Raw genomic sequence first — 27,020 nt, 5'->3', positions numbered from 1 at the left:
ATCGGGTGCACCTGGTAACGAGGGGCAGGGCACTAGCGTGTTTCTGGGGCAGGCAAGGCCCGTTCACTGTGTCAGGGTTGGGTGCAGCCTCACTGTCAAGTCCCTGTCCTGAGATGGGGAAGCTTCAGGGTGGTCGCTCAACTCAGTGCAGCGAGTGGCCTGTGCTCCCCACTGCCATGCTGGTGCCTCCACATTAATTTATTGACAAATAAAATTTGCAAAATTTTAAAATAATTGTGTGCAGAATTATTCATTTTTTTTGCCACAGAATTCCCTCAGGAGTAAATGTGAGATTTTTCCTCTACTCAGTGGAATGACCTACTTGCAGTGCATTATTGAACCATTAGCTGTATGAGAGGTCCAGACAGGGTGTGGTGCCAGATAAATAAGGGAGACAAAGCTGGAACTCAAACTGTGTGGAAGCTGTTTTCTTTAACAGAGCCTGCTTAAGACATAATTGATTCTATATCATGACTACCAAATTTCATGATTTTAGCTCAGTGAGAACATGGGAATTAATGGCAGTCCATGACTGAGTCCATTATAAGTGTTTATACAAAAGAAGTCCAATAAGACCTGATCTTGTAGTTTCTATACAAGGCCAAATGAGCCCTGGAACTTCACAGGAACTTTGTCTATTTAACAACTGCAAGATGTGGCCTATAGTTTGCTCACTCTGCGTCTGAACAAGGAATTAACTCCTTTCTGTCTCTAACGGCTAAGGAAACAAACACAACATAATGAACTATAATACAAATCTTAACTAATATTTCATACTTTCTCTAAACCCATCTATACACCTAACCAGTGCACAAGTTTCAATTCTGAATACTTGTTAATTTTGTAGAAGGTTTTGCATGATAGTGTGAGGGAACTTTGTGTGCTGCATGTACCGGTAGTTATTTTCTTGGAGGCAAAAACGTTTCTTGCAGAGATGCAGAATCTGGCATTATTGGCTGATAATGCTGTGCCATCTTCATGATAGGATAAAAATATGTCCCTTAACTTGGCATTTCTTTGTTTTTAAGGGCTTGTGATGGGGGGGTGGCATTTAAGCAACCTTAACCAGTTTTAAACCAAGTTTATATATGCACAGGCACTCTCTGCTAGGATTTAAGGGCAGGGTTTATTATTCTGAACTCTCGCATTATTTATTTAAAATAATCCAGTGGATATGCCCCATGTTGCCACATACAGGGAGTCTTGAATTTACCTCTAGCACATCATTTAACCAAGCACATCTTATCACATTTAGTTCAGTTGTTAGTGCAGAGGTACTATGGATGATAGGTGCAACATAAATGCCTCCAACGACAGGTACAGACTTCCATCCTCCAGAGGGGTTTATAATTTGTGGCGGTAGAAGTACAGAGATGATACTTAAGGCAATTCCACCTCTCAGCAGTTCTAGAACTTTGTCTATAGTGAGCCTGATAAAAGTTTAGCTTGAAGATTTATTTTTTAAGTCCCCTCATAAACAAAGTGAGTTGGGATCCAGCTAATAAAACTAAGCTAGGTAAATATCTGGCAATGTAGAAATAGCATCAGGAACTGAACTAAAAACATGTGGGTGAGTGGTAACCAATTTAGAGGCCTTTAAGATATGCAGACCGCTCACTCAGCTTTAGAAGTACAGTAAACAGCACAGCAACCTTCTACGTCCGGTACACGTGGTGTGTGTACATTGTAACCCTTAGGCAGTAAAGGGTAGTTGCAGATGGTATCATTGGCATACAACAAACAAGAGATTGTGTAACTGTTTAATCAAGGTAAGACTGAAGGCCAGGTTTGTTTAAATTATGATGGCAATTGAAAAGATTCCAGCTAAGCAGACAACTGGAATGTGGGCACTGTAATGCTACATAAACCACTGCCAAGCTGATCTCCTCGGGAGGAGAGGGGGAATGTTCAGAAGCATTGCACCAACAACCGCTAACTGGAACATGGCAGGGGGGCCTGGGTACTGCACTAATGAGGAAACAAACTCCAGCTTTAGATGTATTTTTCCTCCCATTCATAGAATGGAACTGAACATGCCTAGTTTCCCTATAGCTGGGTTCCCAATACACAGAGGTATCTAGCCAGTTTGTCTAGGAGAACTGGGATACAATCAGTACTAGAGCATGATGGTGCAGGGCTTTCCAAAATCTGTTTATTTTACAGATCCTTGTCACCTGATGCAGGTTCCCTATCATGGCTCCAAATAAGGTTTTATTATCCTTACAGTAGTTCTATAAAGCAAGACAGTTCCACTGTCCCTGCAATGGGATTAGGTCACTACATTTTAAATGCAAAGGGCTTAAACATTTATTACACAAAACATATCTCACGTTATCTGCCAAGAACTTTGCTTCAATCGTGACAGGCTGCTTGTAGAACATGCCAAACACAAAGATGCTTCCGTGAAGGCACTACCCATCCCAAAGGCTGCTTCAAATGAATAGAAAGCCTGCTGTGCAATCCAACCTTGTTACAAACCGAGGGCAATCTGTCTTTGATATTGACATCAATGGGAGCTGCTGTAGAAGGTACATGGACTATACTTCAAGAGAATTTCCCAGCTTGAGGAGGGGGGCCAAGGAAGCCCCCTGCTTGCTTCGTGGCAGCCCGCGAAGGGGCCAGGCCAAGCATCTTCTGAATATTCTGTGAAAATGAAAAACAGAATGACGTGATGGTGGTATGGTGAAAAGGAAGCCAATACACAGGTGAAATCCTGGTTCCGTTTAGACCAGTGGCAAACCTCTCATTAACTTCAACCTCCAGGGTTTTACAACTCAGTTTAGCCAGTGTATATATGTGATCAGCGGCGGCTCCAGGCACCAGCGCTCCAAGTGCATGCTTGGGGTAGCAAGCTGCCCGGGGCGGGGGGGGGGAGGGGCCCGTGCTTGGGGCGGCAAAAAAGCTAGAGCTGCCCCTGTATGTGATATATCTGTATCCATGCAAAAGGGCCCGGAAGAAATGCAACCCAGAGAGATTAACTGATTTATATGCATAATTCACTGCAATTAGAGGTGGGCCTAAACTCCAGAGTTTGTTTCCTGATCAAGCTTCCCATAGGTGGAGTGGGGTCCAATCCAGGGCTTCAATTCAATTTTATCTTCACCTACGTAAGGTCATAAAGGCAATGGGCAGGTAATAGAGTTCTTGTTGCAGGCTGCAACCTTTGCCTATTTTGTTTTCTTTAAATTAAGATGGTAACATTAGATATCTTTGCAATTCAACTACAATGCATACGCAGTAGCAGGTTCCTGTTCTCTGCTTACAGGCAGAAAATCTAGGAGCAGCACTTCGCTGTTTTCACACATTCCAAAAACCACTGTCAAGGGAGGCCGCAATTAAAGCCTGAGAATCTGCAACCGAGACAGGAAGGATCTCACACAATACAATCAGAAGTGGCTCACCCACTCGGCCACCAGAGGAATTGCTGAGCTCCTGCCAAAAGTCGGAGTACAGAGCTGATTTCTTTGCTAATGATGTAGATGGAAATAGTGTTTTCTCTCCTGAGACATGTGGTACAGTATACCCTACCTATCAACAGGTTTCAGAGTGGTAGCCATGTTAGTCTGTATCAGCAAAAACAAGGAGTCCTTGTGGCACCTTAGAGACTAACAAATTTTGTGGGCTAGAACCCACTTCATCAGATGCATGGAGTGGAAAATACAGGAGCAGGTATAAATACATGAAAAGATGTGGTTTGCCTTGCCAAGTGTGAGGTCAGTCTAAGGAGACAATTCAATTGATAGCAGGATACCAAGGGAGGAACAATAACTTTTGAAGGGGTAATGAGAGTGGCCCATTTCAGACAGTTGACAAGAAGGTGTGTGAGGTGGAAATTAGTATTGGGGAAAGTAGGTTTAGGTTTTGTAATGACCCAACCACTCTGTCTTTATTCAGGCCTGATCTGATGGTGTCCAGTTTGCAGATTAATTCCAGTTCTGCAGTTTCACATTGCAGTCTGTTTTTGAAGTTTTTTTGTTGAATTGCTGCCACTTTCTACGCAAAAGAATAAATGAACACAAATCTGACATCAGGAATCATAACATTCAAAAACCAATAGGAGAACACTTCAATCTCCCTGGTCACTCAATAACAGACTTTGTTTAATCCTGAGCTGATGGTGTCAAATTTGCAAATGAACTGAAGGTCAGTAATTTCTCTTTGAAGTCTGGTCCAGAAGTTTTAAATCTGCTATTGTGTGTCTAGGGAGGTTGAAGTGTTCTCCTACAGGTTTTTGTATATTGCCATTCCTAATATCTGACTTGTGTCCATTTATCGTTTTACATAGGGACTGTCCAGTTTGGCCGATGTAGATAGCAGAGAGGCATTGCTGGCACATGATGGCGTATATTACATTGGTGGACGTGTAAGTGAATGAACCGGTGATGTTGTGGCTGATCGGGTTAGGTCCTGTGATGGTCAAGTAGCAAAGGTGCCACAGGATTCTTTGCTGCTTTTACAGAACCAGACTAACACGGCTACCCCTCTGATAAGTAGCAAAGGGGTAGTCGTGTTAGTCTGGATCTGTAAAAAGCGACAAAGAGGCCTATAAAAGCAGCAAAGAATCCTGTGGCACCTTATAGACTAACAGACGTTTTGCAGCAAGAGCTTTCGTGGGTGAATACCCACTTCGTTGGATGCATCCGATGAAGTGGGTATTCACCCACGAAAGCTCATGCTGCAAAACGTCTGTTAGTCTATAAGGTGCCACAGGACTCTTTGCTGCTTTTACAGATCCAGACTAACATGGCTACCCCTCTGATACAGAGGCCTATGGCACCTTACAGGCTAACAGAAGTATTGGAGCATAAGCTTTCGTGGGTGAATACCCACTTCATCAGATGCATGTAATGGAAATTTCCAGAGGCAGGTATAAATATGCAGGCAAGAATCAGTCTAGAGATAACGAGGTTAGTTCAATCAAGGAGGATGAGGCCCTCTTCTAGCTGCAAGACAAGCAGCCTCCTGCTGCAAGACAAGCCCAAGAAAGAAACCAACAGAACTCCACTGGCCACCACCTACTGTCCTCAGCTAAAACCTCTCCAACGCATCATCAGTGACCTACAACCCATCCTGGACAACGATCCCTCGCTTTCACAGGCCTTGGGAGGCAGGCCAGTCCTCACCCACAGACAACCCACTAACCTTAAGCATATTCTTACCAGCGACCACACACCACACCATAGTAACTAATTCAGGAACCAATCCATGCTACAAACCTTCATGCCAACTCTGCCCACATATCTACACCAGCGACACCATCACAGGGACCTAAGCAGATCAGATTCTTGCCTGCATATTTATACCTGCCTCTGGAAATTTCCACTACATGAGTCTGACGAAGTGGGTATTCACCTGTGAAAGCTCATGCTCCAATACGTCTGTTAGTCTATAAGGTGCCATAGGACTCTGTCGCTTGTGTAATAAAGGTTTATTACTCAACATAAACAGGACAGGTGAAGGCTGTTAGTGCACTAACAGGAGGAGGGGCAGAGGATATAACTGACATTCCGCATCACACCCAATTCAGCAGCAGACTTCCCCAGCTGAAAGGCAGCAGCTCAACGGCCTGTAGAAAGCCTCTCCCAGCAGCAGCCCTCTCTCCAAACAGGAAGGCACGAGGAACCACCGGACAGGATTTACGTGCAGGGAGAGATGGGAACAGCACAGAGGAAGTTACTCACTGCAAGTTGGATATTTCAGGAGATGCTGGCCCCAGGTCACAGGCAAAAAGGTGTCGAGCCAGGGCTTCAGGAAACTCAGGGCTCAGGACTAACAGCCTAGGTGAAGAGTAGCTGTGCTACCACTTCCCCACCCCATAAGCAATGCCTGTTTAAATCACTCCCCACCAGTTAGTCCTCTCCCTCCCGCAAAGCAGATTGAGACACTCACACCCTGAACTAAATCCAGGCTCTGCCTCAACTTAATGAGTTCTGGGGATTCTCTCCCACACCCATCCCCCTAAATGGACTCTGGGATCTTCCCCTGCTCTCCCACTATTTAATTCCAGTGCTCCACTGCACTGCAGCTCTTCTCTTGGGCTATTACCCTCATGGAATGTAGGGGGGTTCCTCCGCCTCCCAGCTCCATGGGGGCCAGTTTAAACTAGCTTAGAGGTAAAGATTTGAGTATGAAAAGAGCAGCTACCTCTTTTACTGTAGTGCTGGGAATACAAAGTACATCAGTTCTACAGGGAATTAAAAAAAGTGTTAAACTAGAGAGGCTGCGGCATATGAAGCTACACAGCTGAAATACCCTTTCCAAGGCAACGGTGCTACTCCCCCCACCAGGCCATTAGCAGGGACTCTCGGTCACAAGTAAAGACCCTTCCTGGAATTTTCTATAAAGGCTTGTTGGACTGAACAAGCTGAACACCTGCATTGAAAACCAGGGCCGGCTCCAGACCCCAGCGCGCCAAGCGCGCGCTTGGGGCGGTATTTTGCCGGGAGGGCGGCAGGCTGCTCCGGTGGACCTCCCGCAGGCGTGCCTGCAGATGCTCCACCGGAGCCACGAGACCAGCGGACCCTTCGCAGGCATGTCTGCAAGAGGTCCCCCGGAGCCGCGGGACCAGTGACCGCCAGCACGCCCCCCGTGGCGTGCCGCCGTGCTTGGGGCGGCGAAATTCCTAGAGCTGCCCCTGTTGAAAACCCAGGTGTTTATGCCTAGCCATTCATTTTGCGCTGCTTCTAGTCTGTTTCATCGCAGAAGGTGACAGCAGGAAATCGTCAAAACTGGAATCTACCATGGGATTTTTTTAATTTTAAAACATACAAAAAAGCCACTTGGGATTTTTCAGCCACTGAATTCTCCAAGTATCCAACTGGTGCAGAGCAGACATGCAGCAGCCAGCACAATCTGAGTTTCACTCTCACTGCTCGTGGCCTTTCAGGGTGCAAAAGAAAGTCTATTGGTGTCAGAATAGAAAGGCGTAGAGCCACATTGCAACAGAGATTGGTGGCAAGGAGAGTTTCCCCAGGGTACTGCAAGGCACTGGCTATCTGGTGTGAGATTCACCGAGGGGCAGTCACTGTAGAAACAGCACAAAAGCTTCCCAGTGGGTGGCACAAAAACTACAAAACCTAGACAAACCCTTCAGCACACAACAGCACCTGCTGCTCTAGTTCCAGGCCAGGGAAAGAGCACTGGACAAGACCTGCTGTGCTGACAGCATTTAATTAAGGGTCGGTGGACTTGACGGCTTTTGCTGATTTGTTTGCCTTGTTCCTTTACACAAGATTGGACACAGAGCTGATGTACTGAAGGATCCTGCTGTGGAAGGAGGGAGAGAATCTGTTTGAGCCATTAATATGTACTTATTTTGGGGTAAAGGAGCTTTCATTCTATTATTGAGCCACTGCACCAAGCCCATCCTGACCCCTCTGTTAGAAGTTGGCACAAGAGTCATTTCCTCTGCTGACCTGCTGTAAGGGTTTCTAAGTCCCTTGGCACCTCCAGAGGAAAAAGCAACCAAGATCTGCAGATCAAGGAGAAATAAGCAGCAAGCATTCAGGAAGTGAACCAAAGTGAGAGGAAAGATAAAAATAGAGAACCAGCTAAGTGCATCAGCATTAATCCAGCTTCCAGGGTCTATTAGCCTCTCCCCACTCCCTGGGGGAAATTCAACAAGCAGAACACACTTTCAGCAGCACTCAAGTTCCACTGGTCCTCACCAACACAGACCGACATTCCATCCAACCTAGTCATGTGCTAATAGCAGATCTACTGTCAGTTAAACAGCTGCTTCACCATTATCCCTGCTTCAGTGCACTGCAGCTGATAAAATGATGGCATCACTGTTGCAAGCTATTCCCAACCACAAAGAAACTTCCCATTTTCAGGGCCAGCAGTTCCCCCTTGTAGCAGAAGGGCCTGTGTATGGGTCACAGTCCACCATAGTGGTAAATTCTTAACAGTGTTCTCTAACGTGGCCTTGCATTTTGTCACACCAGACCCCATTCTATAAATTACTCCACCCACTGGTGATTGGGAATAGACAATACTCTGAAGGGAAAGCTATTCAGCCTTCAGAGAGAGACATGTATTAAGCAGGCAAGGGGAGGGAAGAGAATAAGGCACTTGAGAAAAAAATGCAGGTTTGACCCCAGACTTTCTTGCTGCCTCAGCAGATTTTTTGGACACAAATTGAGCCTTTTGGAGCACAAAAGCAGCTTACGTTAAGGCTACGTTGCATCTGGGAATGAGCGTCCCAGCCTGGGTCCACAGACTTGTGCTGGCAGGGCTCAGGCTAATGCTCTAAAAATAGCATGTAGATTGTGCTTTGATGTTGTAGCTCAGAGTCTCAAGCCCACCCCCACTGGCTTCAGAGCCTGAGCCACAACACGTACACAGAACCATTTTTAGAGTGCTAGTTTTAGCGGGGTGGTCCCCTGCTCCTGCCCTGAGGGGCTTAAAACAGCCCAGCAGAGGGCTGTGGCTGGGGCAAGAAGCCTGGGCTGATCAGGGAAAGTAGGCTCAGCTGTGGCCATGCCCCAATCAGGCCCAGCTGGCCCCTATAAGAGGCTGTGAGCCTGAAGCCCAGGGAGTGTGTCTGTTTGTAGAGGGAGAAGGGCCTGGCTGCAGGGAGCTAGAGACAGGGTACCTGAGTGGAGCAGGGCTGGGGAAAGGCAGAGGAGCTGGGGAGCTCCAGCCTGAAAAGCTCCAGGCTGCGACCTAGCACAAGGCCAACAGGTACTGGGGGTTGCAGAGGGCAGCCCAGGGGTAGGCAAAGGCAGCAGGTCCAAACCCAACCTTGCCAGTGATGAGTAGGCTGATACTGCAGTCTGCCCCAGGGCGTGGGGGCTAGATGATGACTGGCAGTAGCCTGATATTGAGGTGAGGTGGGGATAGTGGGTGGGGGTTTCCCGGGGAGGGGAGACCCTGAGAGAAAGGGGTTACTGCCAGGGGGCAGCACCCCAGCTAACAGGGCACCGGAGTCCAGGGAGGGACATGGGGGGCCAAGCAGTAGTGGATCACTGGCCTGCAGAGGGTGCTCCAGGCTGGAAATCGAGCTAATTCCTGGAAGTCACCAGCAGCAGGCGCCGCAGGGGTGAGTCCACTCATCTACATAGCACAAGCCCCACTACCATGAATCTGAGAATTTGGGCTAGATGGCTCACTTCCACATGCAGTGTAGACATGCCCTCAGGGTACACTAAAGAAGGAGTGGTTTTCTTTCTGATATGACTGTACTAACAGGTTTTTAGTAAGGGCTTTTTCTTAGCAATCCAGGCATCTTCTGAAGCCTGCAGTGAAGTCAGTGAATCATGCAACTTGTTCTTTGCCAACAATGATCCTGTCAATCCACAAAGTTACCTGGAGACACATAGCAGGGTGGAAACTATTTCAACTGGCTCAGTCTGAATGTCCTGGAGCAATCCTGCTGATTTTAGCCAGGTCTCCCTCATGGGCGGAGAGGAGACCTCCTACAAAGTTAGACTTTTCTGCACTACATTTCCTTTGACAGCTAAGCCTATGGGAACCAGAGGTCAACAAGAAAGCTTCAAACAAATGTAGGTCAAAGACCGACGACATGTGCTAAATTGGTTATTGGGCACTTGCTACTCCTTATTGGGTGGCAGATCAATACCTGCCCCATCCCCCACCCATGGGAAGCAGCTCAGCACTCACCTGCCGGATAGACATGGTGCAGAGAATATAGAGGAAGATGAAGGAGCAGTCAGTGTAATCCTCCCCCAGCAGGTTGCGATGGGACAGGCCCTGGATGTAGGAGAGGGGGATAAAAGGAAGTTTTGCCACCACCCGGCCGTCAAATCTGGAAGAGAAGAGATCACTTAATGTGAGACGTCAACCAAGTACCCAGCCTAGAGAAGGGCTTCAGTCTGGGACAGTAATTGGGTCCTTGGATTGCAGAAAAATAGATTAAGTGGTTTAAATGAAACAGGCCTCCGAGGACAAAATCAGATGCAAGATCAAGTCAAAAGCCTAGAAAAAAGCGATGTTGCCCCACCTTCACATACACAATACTAGAGAGACTAATATACACACCTGCCATCCTCAAGCCCCCGCATATCACAGCAGCCTGCCATCCACTGGATGGACTGTGCAGGCCTCCCTCAGCAGATGCTGTGGAATAACAAGGGGTCCCTATTAATGATTACTGGTTGGATAAATTGCTGACCAAGGTTTGCGGGACAGAGACTAGGAACATTCTAATCAACATCCTCAAGTACTGACACCCGCTACACCTCTACCCCGATATAACGCTGTCCTCGGGACCAAAAAAATCTTACCGCGTTATAGGTGAAACTGTGTTATATCGAACTTGCTTTGATCCACCGGAGTGCACAGCCCCACCCCCCTGGAGCGCTGCTTTACCGTGTTATATCCAAATTCGTGTTATATCGGGTCGTGTTATATCGGGATAGAGGTGTACTTAAAATCCAAGTCACACACAGGTTTCTCCCAGAGTACTGTAACACTTGAGTCGAGACTGAATTACAAGCCTGTAATACAGTTACTTTATGCAGACTGATAGATTTTTGTTCTAGAGGTGTGTGCTCAGCTTTCAGAAGACAAACCAAAGCCCAACTCTTTTTTTTCTCTCCAGATTTGCTACATTTATCAGTTACCAAAAGGGATGTGGGCAACTGCCATGGAGAGAATTCCTTTTCATACAATACTCCTTCTCTGCATTCGCTCTTCAGAAGCAGGGGACATTGTATATTCCCCCAAGGTACCTGTGCAGCTCCAGGAGCTGGGAAGAATTCAGTACTACATTCCAGAGATGGAGACATGGTGTGAATTTGGACAGACTGAAGAGATTCAGCCTCTGAAACCAGACAGCCAACACTACCCTTTGAAGCAGTGTGCGTATCATGCTGCATCAGTATATGTTCAGCGTTTGATGTTATTTTCTCCTTGAGTGCTGATTTTCTAACAGGTGTTTCTGGTTTCAACAGCTCCTAAATGAGCATTCTTTCCTGTGGAGAGGCATTCACACAGAGCTATAGTTCTAACATGTGCCGACTTTGCTTACATCTCACAGGCAGTTTGGCAGTAGGGCTAGGAACGGATGTTTGTCTCCCTGTAACATCCCCGGTGTTTTAGGATTCTGTGTTACTCCTGCTGTGGGAACGTAGAGTAGCTCAGAGGTGGTACCCTGAGATATCTACCTTCTCTGCTGGCAGTTAACCTAGGTTCTAAGGCACACTCTTGTAGGGAATTCTGTAAGGTTTGATGCTTTGGCAGAGTTGCATGGATCAGGACTCATGGAGTAAGATGTTCATGTCCAGAGAGAACCAAGGTAACTTCTCTCGCTAGATACCCCTATCTACCTGGATCCCAGTCTAGTATTCACCTGCAGATTGCCCTACCCCTAGCATGCATAAGTTTTGCCTGGATCCCACCAACCTACAAAGAGATTGGCCCTGAATGGATCAGGATCCTCATGCTAGATCCTCAACGTGGCATTCTGCTTTTAGTGTTCAAGCCAGCCTTCCTGCACCTGTCCCTCCCATCCCTGTACCGTGTATTACAGCTCCCATTTTCAACAGCAAGAAAGGGGCTAGTTACCGTGTGTGTGTGTGTGTGTGTGTGTGTGTTTTGCATGTACAAAGCCTCTCTGTAGGAATCTTATGCCTAACTGTATGGCCATGGCTTTTAGACACTAGCTGACAGAAAGGGTACATAGCCAACCTACATTCTATTGTCCAAAGGTATACACAGCATGCTCACTCCAGACAACCTATAGTCCCTCTCCCCCAAAACTTTAGGCCTTGGGCTCTCCGGCAGTGGGGGAGAGAAGTGGGTGAATGAAGCAATACACTGACTCTTGTTCCAAGCACAAGCAATCGCCTTTTCTCCTTCCCAACCCTGAATCCAGAGCATCTCTGTAGGTGGCTAGGTAGCCATGACCTCCCAGGAAGTGGCCTGAGCAGCCCAGCTGAACAGTGATTGAACACTATCCTCCTAAAACCAACATCTCTTCTTGATACCACATCAAGAGAACAGCAATTGGTGAAGGTGTCAACCAGCTCTCTCCCCCCTCCCCAAACAGCCCTACAGATTTCAGATGAGGGCATGGCACTGACAAGTCACTGAAGCTGCCCTTCACATGCAGGTACACTAGCCAGCTCATAAGACTGGAAACATAGTCTTAGCCACTTAGATTGCCATTAAGCCAAAACTGTCAAACCTTTGTCTATGGCACTTCAAGAAAAATCTAGTCTCTTGGACTTGCTAAAAGGGTTAGTCCTGTTTAAATAGCAACTGAGCTCTCTGGACATCTGGGATGCGACATTTAGGATATGCAGCTTCACCTTCCTGCGATAGCTTTAGAAAACACAGACAGCAACATGGCATGATTTAGACTTTTTTTAAAAAAAGAAGATAATTTTAAAAGTCAAGACTGAGTGAGGCCCAAGTTCTAATGGGCCCATGTGAGTACAGTACAGGGAAAGCTGGAGATAGCAGACTGTACTCCAGAGACTGAGAAGATGGCCACCAAGAATGAAATTTTCAAAACCACATCAAGAGACAGTAGGCTCAAAGTTTAATCACAAGCATCAGTAGGTTCTAGGATGGGATGATACATAGTTGTGAGAACCTTCAAAAGTAGTTTTAGCAAATGGACTAACATGGAACCCTTGCACAGAGAGGTGGGGGAGGGGATGGGGGGGGGGAGAGAGAAGGAGAGAAAGAGAATTGGGACCACAATCCAAGGCCCTCCGTAAAGCAAAGCACACAGAACTGCTGCTGCCAGGTGGATGCAGAACGCTGGCCTTGTACTGCAGCTTCCAACTATGTATAGGAGGAGCAGGGGGTGGTTCCATATGGTTGACTGCTTCTCTAAGTGTGCTTGTTTGCCTGCACCTCCCATGGACTTTTCCTTCCCTAGAGATAAGGGTCAGAACAACCCTCACCCAGAATGAGCTGCTTGTAAGCATAACCTGAGCCCTTCAAAAGAAGCAGATCCCTACTGAGTGCTTCAGTGAGGGGAATGGTACAAAGTGTATATTTCTGCCTCTCTCTTTGCCCGACATACTGAACTCCCTGTGAATGAACAAGGTCTCCAGCCTCTAGTGTTCTTCAGCAATCAGGGAAAGAGGCACATACTTTGTCCTGCAAGTGCACTGCTGGAGAATTTGGGGCCAAAGTAGACACTATGGAAGGAAGGATGCTTCTGTTAAAGCTCTACAGCGGGGCGGCATAAACCTGTCTGCCTGCTGCTGTGAAGACAAAATGAAATGGCAGACTCTTCAGTGGGGAGGGACCCACCTTTTCATGCTAGTGAGTGACAGATCTGGTTCTGCACCTAAGCTGCATTATAACTGACCTTAGTACAACAAAGAATTGTCATTGGCAGAACATTTGTAAGTGCTGGCATTTATGCCCAGACCCTAATACAAAGGGCTAGACTTTGCTTCACTTCACCAACAGCAGGAAGTGTCCCTCCTGGCCCCAGACTGAAAGATCCCTTCACATAAATTATTTGTATCACAGAGCACCCACAATATACTAGGTACTGTCTAAATATAGTGAGATTTCCTAATCTGAAGAGTGCACATCTGAGACAAGCTGCATTCACCCTTCCCAAAGTACATCAAGTATCCCTCTCACTGGCTCTTGAGGCAGCCTTTAAGTTTCATGTAAGCATCATGGCAGAGCTGGGACTTGAGGAGGGACTGGAAAGTGGCTTTATGGTCCAGTTCAGAGAGGGTGTTCCATACAAAGGGGTTCCACAGAAGAAACCACAAAGATGGTTGTGGGATAGGTGGACAAATAAGGAGCTGAGGATGGCATTACTGGTGATGGAGAAGGTGACAACATGTGCAGATAACCAGGGCGCAGTAGATTTGTTAGAATGACCAGTGAAGTTTGAGACATCCACAAATCCAGAGGCCAACCACGGAACTACTGTCAAAATCGTTGTGGACAAAAATCCCCCAGCTTTGTTTGTTAGTTTGTTTTTGGGGGTAGGGAGGAAGAAAAGTTTTGTAGCTCCCCCGAGAAAATTCAAGCATAGCTCTACTATTGCACTCTTAAACAAAATATTCTGATAGTATTATTTAGACATATAACCATATGAAAAGTAGAGCTTATATAAATACCCTAGTCAATTCCAAAATCTTTTTTTCTTTAAGAATCTCAGCTTCTGGAAAAAACAAAACAACACCAGCCAGTACTGCTTTAGAAAGCAATGAAGCAGCTGATGCAGATAGCCGATGCAGATGTGATAGAAAGGTCTGAAGACTGTGGAAGGCTGCCTGATCTCTGCAAAGCTATTCTGAATTAGCCACACTTTCATCCTGGTCATATATTCCAGAACAGCAAGCATGCTCAGTTGTGGCTAAAGTGCAGACTAGAGAATCCCTGCATGCAATGCTCCATGCTGAGCTGAGCAGAAGCAATGAGTGCTGTGACCTGCAGATTCGCAGACTGCACCTCCTTATTGAAGATGAGGAGAGCTGCAGTTTGATCCATTTTATACAAATTAGGTGCAGTTCTCAGTGGGACCCTATGAACATCAGTAGAATGAGTCCAAGTAGCAAAGGGGAGAGGAGATGGGATACGTTCACTTTGAAGGCTGGGGGGGGAGGGGGGAAGAGAGTTGATACTTACATGGAGTTGAACATGCCCATGAGGGCAGTAAAGCAAAAGCCAATTGCAAACATGGACTTCATTCGAACCTGCAACCAGAGAGGTCAGAGTCATTCATTATTGACAGCTAATGCAGAGAGAAATAAACAGATTAAAAATAAAGGCAAGTCCCACAGTTAGGTCTTGGGGGTTTTAATGCTGAATAGTGGGTTTTGTGCAGCACCATCAGGATCAGAAGCGAAGGCAATCTTTCAACTCACTCTCTCAGCTTGTAGGAGAGGAGACCAGGCAGAAAACTCTTAGAAGGGTTGAATAGCTATGAGTACTGGAACAGCCATGAAAGGGATCATAAGGGTGAAGAGCCTATGGAGGAAAGGGAGCGCTCAGGGCTGTCCTGTTAACCAAGAGGTTGACCATGCATAAAGAAAGGGGAGTCCACAGGAACTGTGAGGAGGGAAGGGAAATAACAAAAGCAGTGGGCTCACTAGGACGATGGGGTGGTAAGTGGAAAGTCAGGAAAACTGCTTTTATTTTGGAAGCACTAGAGAGATTGTGGGGGTGGAGGGGAATGAGAATTAATGAAGCTATGTGTGGAGTGAAGGGGGGCCTAGTGTAGAACTCTGAGCCACACTGTAGCTTGCAGATGTCAGAAGTGCAGCCCATGGAGATATGTGAATCTGAGCACCTACCATCTGTGCTTTAGAGTACAGAAATTAAGAGTGATCCTTCACCTCCTGGAGAGTTCAAGATCCAGCCCTTCACTAGTTTGGGCATTGCCCCTAATTTACAACATTCTTACCATCGACAGGTCCCTGTTGTTGTTCTTCAGCTTCTCCTCTTGCCTCTCTGTAAAGCAGGAATGAGAATAGAGGTTATACCAACCCAGACACCAGAATGATTTCACTTTCAAGAAGTCTAAACCTTCTTTGCTATCCAAGCCAGGAATAGTTCCAAGACAGACTCCAGCTCTGTATGCCAGACATTACAGTGTGAAAACTGCACACAGCCAACTGTCCTTGAGTCAGTACAAGTATATGAGGTTTGTCAACATTCAAAGGCAATGCACAACAACTCAGACAATGGGCATGACAACATATGGACATGTCAAATAGGAAATCAAATAGTGCTTGTAAAAATCAGGTAGTGCCAGCATATTTTATTCTGGAAGTAGTGTTGTTCTAAGAATGTTATTTGCATATCAAATCTTATTAGTGTAAGGCAGTGATTTTCAAACTGCGGGTTGCGACCCAGTATTGGGTCATGGAATGTCAGGCACTGGGTCACGGCAGCTCTGGTCAGCACCACCAACCGGGCCATTAAAAGTCCCGCCAGCAGTGCTGCCCGGCTAAGGCAGGCTAGTCCCTACCTGTTCTGACACCACGCTGTGGGCCGGAAGCACCCAGCAGCAGGTCCAGCTCCTAGGCGGGGGAGGCCACAGGGCTCCACACACTGCCCCCTCCCCCCGAACACCGGCTCCACACTCTCATTGGCTGGGAAGCGGCCAATGGGAGCTGGGGGAGGGTGGTGCCTGTGGGTGAGAGCCACACAGAGATGCTTGTGCCTCCGCGTAGGAGCCAGACCTGCTGCTGGCCACTTCCAGGGCACAGTGCGGTCTGTGGTGCCAGGACAGGCAGGAAGCCTGCCTTAGCACCCCCACTGGACCACTGTCCGGGAGCCGCCCGAGGTAAGCCTCCGCCCCAGCCCTGAGCACCCACCCCAACCCGGAGTCCCTTCCTGCATACCAACCCCCTTATCCCCAGCCCCACCCCAGAGCCTGCTCCCCCAGCCCAGAGCCCTGACTCCCTCCAGCACCCTGCCCTGAGCCCCACCCCCAAACCTGGAGCCCCTTCCTGCACCCCTAGTCCCTCATCCCAAGCCCCACCCGAGCCTGCACCCCCAGCCCAGAGCCCTGACCCCCTTCTGCACCCCAACCTCCTGTCCCAGCCCTGAGATTCCCCACAAACCCAGAGCCCCCTCCTATACCCCAAACCCCTCATCCCTGGCCCCACCCCAGAGCGTACACCCCAGCCCAGAACGCTGACCCCCCTCCCACAACCCAACCCCTGCCCCAGCCCTGAGCCACCCCAAACCTGGAGCCCCCTCCTGCACCCCTAACCCCTCATCCCCAGCCCCACCCTGCAGCCCTCACCTCTGCACCCCAACCCTCTGCCCCAGCCCTGAGCCCCTCCCACACCCCAAACCTCTCATCCCCAGCTCCGTTGGATCGCAGGCATCAACATTTTCAACTGGGTCACCAGAAAAAAAAAAGTTTGAAAACCACTGCTGTAAGGAAATGCACTACATATGTTAACTCATACTTCATTGCAGAGGTGTCTGTAGGGATTCCAAGGTCAGATCACCAAAGCTGCATTTAAAAGTAGGATAAAAATCCTATTGTTTCACACTTCAAAAGCCTAAGGAACCATTCATACAAAGACTGAATTTTCTATGAAATATTTAAGTAAAATATGTACTACTAGCTTTCTGCACAGAATACTTTAGGATACTCCTTTTGGAAACATTGTGCTGCATTGCCCCTGCCATTTCAGTCACCACAAACTCTAAGTTTCACACATCCTGATAACATCTCACGCAAAGGTCACTTAATTTTTTTTTAAAAAGTTATTTTTATTTCCCTTATTCAGGAGGGCTGTTTTGTGCTATGTCAAGATCAGCCAATGGAACTGTCATGTTCCATCTGCTATTTCCACTGCCCCATCTCGCCAGTCCTGATCCTCTCAGCAGATAAAGATCCAGAGGCAGCCTGAAAAAGCCACAGATATGGTGTTGAGTAGGAATGTGGAAAACCAAGAGATACTGGAGCGGGAATGTGAGTGAGGCCTGGGGGAAGTAGTCTGTGGCAGTGCAAGGTGTCTGGGAGTCCAGCATCTCTATATTGGAGTAGCAACACAACGGGTGGGCCCTAAAGCACTGTTGCTGTGAGACAGTAGCACCAGGAGAGTCCTTCAAACACCAAAGTTATAAGCAGCTGAATATAGAGGGTAAAATGGGAAGTGTTAGGTGAAGCAATAGTAACTCCTCTACCCCCTGCCCCGTTTCCAGTTTCTCATAACTAGGCTTAACAATATTCAAATTTTTAAAAATAATTTTGACAAACAATATTGATGTTTATTTTAAGCTCTTTAGATTTAACCATTTAAATGTTCTAAATCGGTGGATTTTGACTCTAATAAAGGTCTCAAGCAGAATTTTTCTTACTTTGCCTATCTAAACTTCAATCATAGATGGAAATATTTTTTCATGTTTGTGTGTACAATGAAATTGACATTTACAAACATTTACCAATAAATATCTAATCCTTCCAAGCCCACTTATAACTTTATCAAACAAACCATTTAGGCTAGAATTTCCCAGGCTTGCTTTATGACTCTGGTTTTGGAAATTTTCAGCTGTATTTGAGAACAATTATTTTCCTTATATTAAAACTGTTTGTTTCTTTGAACAGCTCTAGCACTTTTGTTGTTTAGAGCAGGAATTTACAATTTCATAGGGAGGGTCAAGAGCTCAGAAAGGTACTTCTTACTGTTCTCATGAACATCAACCCAGGGGAGGGGGAAAAACTGCAATTTGCACATGCTCAATAGAACTTGTTCACCACTTGCTCCTTAATTTTCAGAATGTTTCAAGGGCACCATGCATGGTCCGAAGCCTCAATGAGCTGCCTGCACTGCACTAGCCTGCCTGCCATCACCCCTCATCAATATACCCTATAACTTTGGATGAAGTTGCACTGGGCTGGGAACCAGGAAACCTTGAGATGAAATCTCACCTCTTCCACTGATAGGTTTTAATACTTCTGTTTTCAGAAATGGCCAGTGATTATGTGTTTCTCATTTTCTAGATGCCCAGATTGAGACCCTCAGGGTTTGATTTTTCATGAGTACTAGGCACTCGAGTCCAAATGAAGACAATGGGAGTATTCAGTATCTCTAAAGAAATTAAGCCCTACATATCTCAAGTTAGGCACCTCAAGACCAAGGCCTGGAAAGATTAGTGGCTGTTTTTACTAGTTTTAGTCTCAATCTCCTTGTGCTTCAGTTCCCCATCTGTAAAAGAGGGATTAACAGATCACTAGTTCAAAAGGGCATTGTAAAAATAACTTCATTTGTGTTAGTGAAGCACTCATACTCAAGTGATGAATAGGTGAGAAGTCCAAAGGGAAATAAGGCATTCCTTGGTCACAGTAGTGTCTGGACAGTTAGCTGTAAATAAGGTACGAGTCCACACTGAATAATGAGGATAAGAAGGAATAGCAAAAAGCTTCCTCTTTCATAAGCACCTTCCATCCTATGCACTGAATTTCCCACAGATTCTGTGGGAAGGAGATGTGCTTGTGTAATTAAGTCCTGTACCATAATGTACACGTGAAAAGGAGAGGAATTAAGACTCTGCACCTAGGAGAAGTCCAGAGATCACAAGTTTTGTATCTAGGAAAAGCTATTTTAAATCATTTATAGCTATTCTGGGCCTTGTACAGAACTGATTATAATGAAGACATCTGGTTTTACAGGAAGAGGGACGAAAATACAGTCCCAATAAGTTTTGTATCTGTCTAGGATGTTACTGATAAGTTTTCTGTAACAATTCAACTGGTAGCTCTGCATCACTCGCTCATGGCTTTAACATTTGTGAGTAATATGGCCATTCTAAACACATTTTCTCTCACATATCCCCAGACAAAACATTACGTTGAACTGGAGTTAAGGAGTATACATCAGTAACTTAAAGGAAAAGACACATTAAAGGAATGTTGTAATTATCCCAAAAACAAATGCTACAAACGCAGCTGACGCCAAGTTTGAAAGAAATCTGACCACATTTAGCTATAAAGATGCCGTTACAACACCCATACACCCTTCACTCCATCCTACAGTCATGCTATGAGGAAAAAAATGAAAAATCTAACCTCTAAAAAGATAGGTTTCATCCAATCTGGAACCACAAATGCTACCATGTATTCTGATAGTCCCACAGTTATTGCATGGCGATAATGCATTGCAACAATGAGCTCTCAGGGATAGCATCTGGGAACAGTTAAGGCTAAAAGACTACTTGGTCTGGATCCATGTGACCAGTCCCGCTTATGCACCAGCATGCACTGGAATCCCAGTGCCACTGGGTTTGCCTAAAGTTAATCTAGAAGGGAAGAGGCTAGGTCCCTTGAAATAGGCTCCAACAGTGCACAGGGAAGAAGAGAAAGTCACATTCTAGCCATCCCATCAAGAACCAAGTCTCCTCCCATCCTCAAATAAAGTGTTAAAGTTTTAAGGGGGCGGGGGAGAAAAGGGAAAGTCACGTCCAGCAGCTTCTTCTCACAGCCCCCCACTCACTTTTGGAGCATCACACCTCCCCCATCCCCAAATCTTACCTATTTTCTTTTTTTGCTGTCGGCCTGCTGATTCAGTTATTGTTTCCTTCTTCTTTTCCACTGCAAAGGGCAAAGACAATATAGAATCACTTTCACACAAACAATGAAGAGTTATGCTACTAATCCCTTCTCTTTTCCTCTCCCTTACAACCAAAACCCCCCTGCAGACAGGAGGAGGAGGAAGGAAACAAGATACAGATATATGTCTATGATATATATTCAATGTCTTATAACCTGCCGGAGCTGGACTGGTACAAATGTTTACAAGACCAGGAATATTTTCCGGGCCCTGATCCTACTTGAGGAAAAGAACAATTTCAATTCCTGTCAAAAGTCAGACTTTTAAAGCCTGCCAATGGAGCCCGTTGCACTGTGAACCAAGGAGCTTGAGTATCATTTTGGTTTAAACAGCCCTTGCTGATTTGTCATTATGAATTCTAGACAGTACTTTCAATTCAACAAGTGTGATGAAACAAGCTTTATGAGAAACTCTGACCCTAGCTATCTGCAGTGGGAAGCAAAACACAGAAAGGCTTGTGTTCTGTTATATCCCTTCTTCACAGGCAGGCATTCTCAGTGGAAGTGCTGCGCCAGCAGTCTGGCACAACTAGCTCCATTCTTGCTGGTCATCCAGTTAGGGCTGAAATATTTCCAATATTTTATAGTTAAAAATTAAGTAGCAAGTCTAAACTTAGTTATCAAGGCTACCAGAAAACCAAGTGACAACCAATCCAAACAGTAGGCACTCCACAGATTGCTCCAAGCAAAGCCAGCTAGTCACAAGCCAGAGTGCTGATCGGTTGATACTATGATCCAGCAATTATACTTTTCACTCTGCAAATGAAATCACCTCCATTAGCAGAGAAATTTGATTGATATTCCAAGAAAGTGAAAGCCAAGTTTTAGTTTCAGGTTTATATAGCCAATATCACAATAAGAAAATGGGATGATAAATGTTAAAGTACAGTTATGATAAGATAAGGCATATTGATTGCCTTTTTCCAACAGCACATCTGTATATCTACTTTACCAACAAACCCATTTTCACTCCTGTTGTCCCATAGTGTCAGTGCTGAAGACTTCTGTCTCACATATTAGTACCGTATATTCCGGCGTATAAGGCGACGGGGCGTATAAGACGACCCCCTAATTTTTTCATTAAAAAATTAGTTTTGCCATATACTTGCCGTATAAGACGACCCCCCCCCTTCTGCGGGGGGAAGTCAGAGGGCTCTGGGCTGCCCGCCGCGGCGGGGAGCCCAGAGCCTTTTAAATCCTAGCCGCGGCGGGGAGTCAGAGGGCTCTGGGCTCCCCGCCGCAGTGGACAGCCCAGAGTCTTTTACACCCCAGCCGCGGCTAGGATTTAAAAGGCTCTGGGCTCCCCGCTGCAGCGGGGAGCCCAGAGCCCTCTGACTCCCGGCCGCGGCTGGGGTGTAAAAGGCTCTGCGCCGCCTGCTGCGGCGGGGAGCCCAGAGCCTTTTAAATCCCAGCCGCGGTCGGGAGTTTATACCCGGCGTATAAGACGACCCCCGATTTTTGGGGGTTGTTTTTTAGCCCAAAAACCCATCTTATACGCCGGAAAATATGGTATATCAGTTCAGTTTTAATGACAGAACTTTTAATCCTGGTGTTGACCAAGACAGAAAGACTACAGCTAAATTTCCAGATCACAGGAGAATTTGTGGTGCTAACAGATAAAATTCGAATGACTCATAAGCCAACCTTGCACAATTGTCAAAAAACGAACAGCCCAGGCACAAACCTATTCATCTGCTTTTACCACAATGCTGCTGATGAAAAGGTTATTGGTGAAGTTTACTTATCCATAAACTAAAATCACACACCTCAAGCAAGCAGGCCAGTAGGATTATGCAAGGGTGACATAAACTGAGCAAGTTTGCTCAGAAAGGTCACTAAGGGTAAATAAAGTGGCACATCATTTTTATTCTCACTATAACCATGCTTCAGTCTAGCAATTTCTTCCATTGCCAGATAATCAGACATCTATCCTGAAACGTTCAGGCTCACTGAGTTTTGAGACATGGCTGTGCCATATACCACAAGTATGTTTTGTTGAGAGATTAAATTATAAACACTCCCCCAATCTAACAGCCCTAATTTATTCACTTTCAAGACCCATTTGTTTTCTGTAGCTGTGATAGGATGGCAAGGTTCTGGCAGAGGAGCCTAGTGATCTTATCCTTGGGTTTTTTTTGCTGTTTTATTGGTTGTTGCTGTGGGTACATTGACAAATGGTTGAAAGGTGTGGCAGGAGTGGTCTATTTTACAGTTGTATATTTAAGAATTGTCAAAGGACAGATAAGTGCTCCTTTTAAAATGGATATGTGGATAAATTATTATCAATAAATGCTAATCAAATCTGAAATTGTTATTCTCAGCTCTGCCACTCAAGCTTGAACTCACAAGCATTAATATTAGCAATTCTTACTGGTGTATGCACCTCACATCTGGCTCTTTGTGGAAACACAAACCAGATATAGGACGAATTACAGCAGGGGTGGCCAACCTGAGCCTGAGAAGGAGCCAGAATTTACCAACATACATTGCCAAAGAGCCACAGTAATACACCAGCAGCCCCCCTCCTCCCCGCCCATCAGCTCCACACACCCCTCTCCCCCCCACTCCCAGCACCTCCCGCCCACTGGCAGCCCTGCCAATCTGCGTCTCCCCTTCCCTTGCTGCACCTCCTGATCAACAGTTTAATGTTGTGCAGGAGGCTCTGGGGTGGGGAGGAGTGAGGGCATGGCAGTCTCAGGGGAGGGGAGTGGGAAGGGGTGGATTGGGGGCAGAGCCTGTGGCAGAGCCAGGGGTTGAGCAGTGAGCACCCCCCCGGCATATTGGAAAGTTGGCATCTGTAGCTCCGGCCCCGATGCCTATACAAGGAGCCGCATATTAACTTCTGAGGAGCTGCATGTGGCTCCAGAGCCCCAGCTTGGCCACCCCTGCTCGACAGCAATCATTAAACAGCAGAGATTAATCTATACCAGCTGCTTATAAGTGCCACAGCACCCAAACAAGTAGCACATTATCTCTTAACCCGGGGTGGGCAAATTACAGCCCGCGGGCCACGTCCGGCCCATCAGACCTTTTAATCCGGCCCTCAGCTCCTGCTGGGGAGCAGAGTTGGGGGTTTGCTGTGCTCCGGCGCTCCAGCCACGGAATGGGGTCTGGGGCTTTCCCCACTCCACATGGCTTCTGGGAAGCAGCCAGCATGACCCCCCTCCAGCTCCTAGGTAGTATGAGGCGGCACAGCCAGGTGGCTCTGCACTCTGACCCATCCACAGGCATCACCCCCGCAGCTCCCATTGGACTAGCCATACCTCTGCATAGGAGCCGGAGGGGTGACATGCTTCCTGGAGCTGCTTGAGGTAAGCATCGCCCAGAGCCTGCACCCCGGAGCCTCCCCCCACGCCCCCTGCCCCAGCCCTGATCCACCTCCCAAACGCCTTGGTCCCAGCCAGGAGCACCCTCCTGCACCCCAAGCCCCACCCCCACCCCAGAGCCCACACCCCCAGCCAGAACCCTCACACACACACACACACAGTTCCCTAACCCCACCCCTGATCCCCCTCCCGGCCTCCAAACTCCTCGGTCCCAGCCTGGAGCATCCTCCTACACCCCGAACTCCTCATCCCCAGCCCCACCCCAGAGCCTGCACTCACAGCCAGAGCCATCACCCCTCCCCAATCCAACCCCCTGCCCCCTCCCACACCATAAACTCATTTCTGGCCCCACTCCAGAGCCTGCACCTCCAGCCGGAGCCCTCACCCCCTCCCACACCCCTACTCCCAATTTTGTGAGCATTCATGGCCCGCCATACAATTTCCATACCCCAATGTGATCCTCGGGCCAAAAAGTTTGCCCACTCCTGCTCTAAACCCTCTGCTGGGGTTTCAGTTGCTTTCATAACTTTTACTAGTAGGTTTTAGACTTAACTACTCTGCGCTGTTTTATATGCCTGGGAAAAATATGGATTGGATGAATGGACTAGAAGGTGGATAGGAAGCTGACTAGATTTTCGGGCTCAATGGGAAGTGATCAACGGTTCAATGTCTTATTGGCAGCCAGTATCAAGCGGAGTGCCCCAGGGGTCGGTCCTGGGGCCAGTTTTGTTCAACATCTTTATTAATGATCTGGATGATGGGATGGATTGCACCCTCAGCAAGATTGCAGATGACACTAAGCTGTGGCGAGAGGTAGATATGCTGGAGGGTAGGAACAGGGTCCAGAGTGACCTAGACAAATTGGAGGATTGGGCCAAAAGAAATCTGATGAGGTTCAACAAAGACAAGTGCAGAGTCCTGCACTTAGGATGGAAGAATCCCATGCACTGCTACAGGCTGGGGACTGACTGGCTAAGCAGCAGTTCTGCAAAAAAGGACCTGGGGATTACAGTAGATGAGAAGCTGGATATGAGTCAGCAGTGTGCCCTTGTTGCCAAGAAGGCTAATGGCATAATGGGCTACATTAGTAGGAGCATTGCCAGCAGATTGAGGGAAGTGATTATTCCCCTCTATTCAGCACTGGTGAGGCCACATCTGGAATATTGTGTCCAGTTTTGGGCCCCCCACTACAGAAAGTATGTGGACAAACTGGAGAGAGTCCAGCAGAGGGGCTTGGGCACATGATTTATGAGGAGGAGGGAACTGGGCTTGTTTAGTCTGCAGAAGAGAAGAGTGAGGGGGGATTTGATAGCAGCCTTCAACTACCTAAAGGGGAGTTCCAAAGAGGATGGAGCTCAGCTGTTCTCAATGGTGGCAGATGACAGAACAAGGAGCAATGGTCTCAAGTTGCAGTGGGGGAGGTCTAGGTTGGGTATTACGAAACACTGTTTCACTAGGAGGGTGGTGAAGCCCTGGAATGGGTTACCTAGGGAGGTGGTGGTATCTCCATCCTTAGAGGTTTTTAAGGCCCAGCTTGACAAAGCCCTGGCTGGGATGATTTAGTTGGTGTTGGTCCTGCTTTGAGCAGGGGGTTGGACTACATGACCTCCTGAGGTCTCTTCCAATCCTAATCTTCTATGACTATGATTCCAACTGGTCTTCTCCTGAAGGCTCAGGAGAGAGAGAGACAGAAGCCAAGCCAAACTTCTGTCGAGCTGTCACTTGCTTAAATCCCTTACTTCACTTATTTCTATTGATGCTTTTGCGCTCCACTTTTACCTTATACCATAGATCTTCCAACTCTTCCTCCACCTCTCTTCTTCCCTCTATCTCCATCCCTCATTTCCTTTTCTTTTTTTACTGCATTGTACTCCCTCCAGCCTTCTCCAAGTCCTTTCAGGATCATTTTATATAGTGAGGTTGTACTTAAACTGATGCAATCAGTTTAAAAAACAGTTTAAACTCATGCAAATTCTGTATGTGTATGTATAAGGTCTTCTTTCTTCCATCACTTTTTTTCTCCCACCATAAAAATCATCCTCCCTCATTCTCCTCTGGCACCTTTATTCTCACTCCTTATCTATTCCTCCCTAGTCTCTCATACCATTCAGCCAACCACAATTCTTCCTCTTTTCAGTAACACCTCCTGTTCTTTCCTCCTCAGAACTGGGGTCCTTCTCAAAGAGCACAGGCAGGATCCCTGAGCTCACCTCAGTGCAGTTGGTGGAATCTATATACATAACCACGGGCTAACTGTACTAAGGAAAGAGAAGTTTACACCCATCTCTGTTCCCCCTGTTCTTGAGTGGAAGTTAGGTAGGAGGTGGAATTAACATCAGGACAGGTCTCAGTACTAACCCTTCTCCTTCAAGTGAAGGACAAAAAAGGATAAAGCTAGGGGCTGGCTCCCTCAGACCAGAATGGCAGTAGTCATGTTTATAGCTCCCAAGTATTCTATGGTGAGGTAGGGACGGAGCAAACAAAGGCACCTTTTGCCAAGAGCAGACCCTAATCTGAAAAATCCTGGAGCAGAAAACAATCAGAAAACAAAAACAGCCATATTATTTATGGTGTTTGAAAGGCAACACTTACATTTTTTGCTTTGTTTTTCTACTTCAGCTTTCAGTCTCTTGTATTTCTCTGTTCTGTAAACCAGCACCCATGTTATACCTGAAAAAAGCATCAGGTAAAATAAGGGGACAACGACTTTCTATACAGCTCTATTACAACTACCCCAGGTCTGCTGCAATATTTAGATTTGAGTACATTAATGAGGAGAAAGAAACCCAGAGAACAGCAACATACTGTAAGCATAGGGCTGTCTTTGTCAAGGAAGCATTAGATCCACTGAATGGCACAGACACCTCTGGGAGAAGCAGACCTCATATCTCCCAGCACTTTCATTGCTGAAAGTTATTTACCTCAGAAATCTATAGAAATAGATACACACACAGCTGAGGCTGTAGAGTCATTTTCACTCTGTCCAGCCACGGTATGTACACAATCCCCATCACCAGAGCCCTTGAAAATCTGCAATGCATTTCTCCTCACAACCTCCCGTGAAGGGCTATTGCCCCCATTGCACAGATAAGGCGAACTGAGGCACGGAGTCACCCACGGTCGCTGTGGCAGAGCCAGGCCTGGCCCTTGGCCTCAGGGCTATCGCACTCGGGGACCCAGGCCGGAGCCCCACTACGGGCTCTTTGGGTGACCAGAGAGGAGCCCCACTCGCAGCCTGCCTGCTCCTGAACCGGGAAGGGGCTGGCTCGGAGGCTGCTCACCGGGTTACGCCTGACAGGCGCCCTCTCCCTACTGGAACACGCCAAGGGCCTAGGAGACAGCCCGGCAGCCCGGCCACCCCAGCGCGGGCCGCGACCCCGCTTACCCTCGGCCAGCAGCGCCGTGCACACCGAGATGAAGACGATGAGGACAGTGTCAGCGAACATAGTACTCATGGTGCCCCCAAACCCGGAAGAGACTCCCGCGCGCACACACGACTAGACCGGAAGCTACAAAGGGTCCGACAAGCAGCCTAGCAACTAGCTCCACTCTCCGGAAGTGGTTACTCAGATTTCCGGCAGCAAGGCGCACCGCCAAGCGGAAATCCCGCCTACAGGTGAGGGGCGGGAAGAGCTGCTGGTTGGGCGAGCAGCCTGCCAATAGTGACGTTA

General features: G+C 47.2%; 1 protein-coding gene across 1 annotated transcript; it reads right to left on the bottom strand.

The window, feature by feature from the left end:
* Positions 1–2,130: 2,130 nt before the first annotated feature.
* Positions 2,131–27,020, bottom strand: TMCO1 (transmembrane and coiled-coil domains 1). Its single transcript, XM_045028409.1, has 7 exons — positions 26,735–27,020; positions 25,942–26,019; positions 19,946–20,005; positions 15,356–15,402; positions 14,578–14,645; positions 9,625–9,769; positions 2,131–2,643 (listed from the first exon to the last, which is right to left on the bottom strand). Exons 1-7 carry the CDS (start codon positions 26,802–26,804, stop codon positions 2,545–2,547), a joined length of 567 nt encoding a protein of 188 aa, XP_044884344.1. The 5' UTR covers positions 26,805–27,020; the 3' UTR covers positions 2,131–2,544.

Source organism: Mauremys mutica, chromosome 8, assembly GCF_020497125.1.
Source record: "Mauremys mutica isolate MM-2020 ecotype Southern chromosome 8, ASM2049712v1, whole genome shotgun sequence".
NCBI classification, from domain to species: Eukaryota; Metazoa; Chordata; order Testudines; family Geoemydidae; genus Mauremys; species Mauremys mutica.
The sequence above is the reverse complement of the archived record's forward strand: the minus strand, read 5'-3'. Positions and strand labels throughout refer to the sequence as shown.

Excerpts from the sequence above, each read along its gene's own strand:
- TMCO1 (XM_045028409.1), bottom strand. The coding sequence starts at position 26,804 with ATGAGTACTATGTTCGCTGACACTGTCCTCATCGTCTTCATCTCGGTG. Across the intron at positions 15,403-19,945 it reads ACAGCAAAAAAAGAAAATAG|AGAGGCAAGAGGAGAAGCTG; the intron begins GTAAGATTTGGG and ends CCTGCTTTACAG. Across the intron at positions 2,644-9,624 it reads GCACCATGTCTATCCGGCAG|AATATTCAGAAGATGCTTGG; the intron begins GTGAGTGCTGAG and ends TCATTTTCACAG.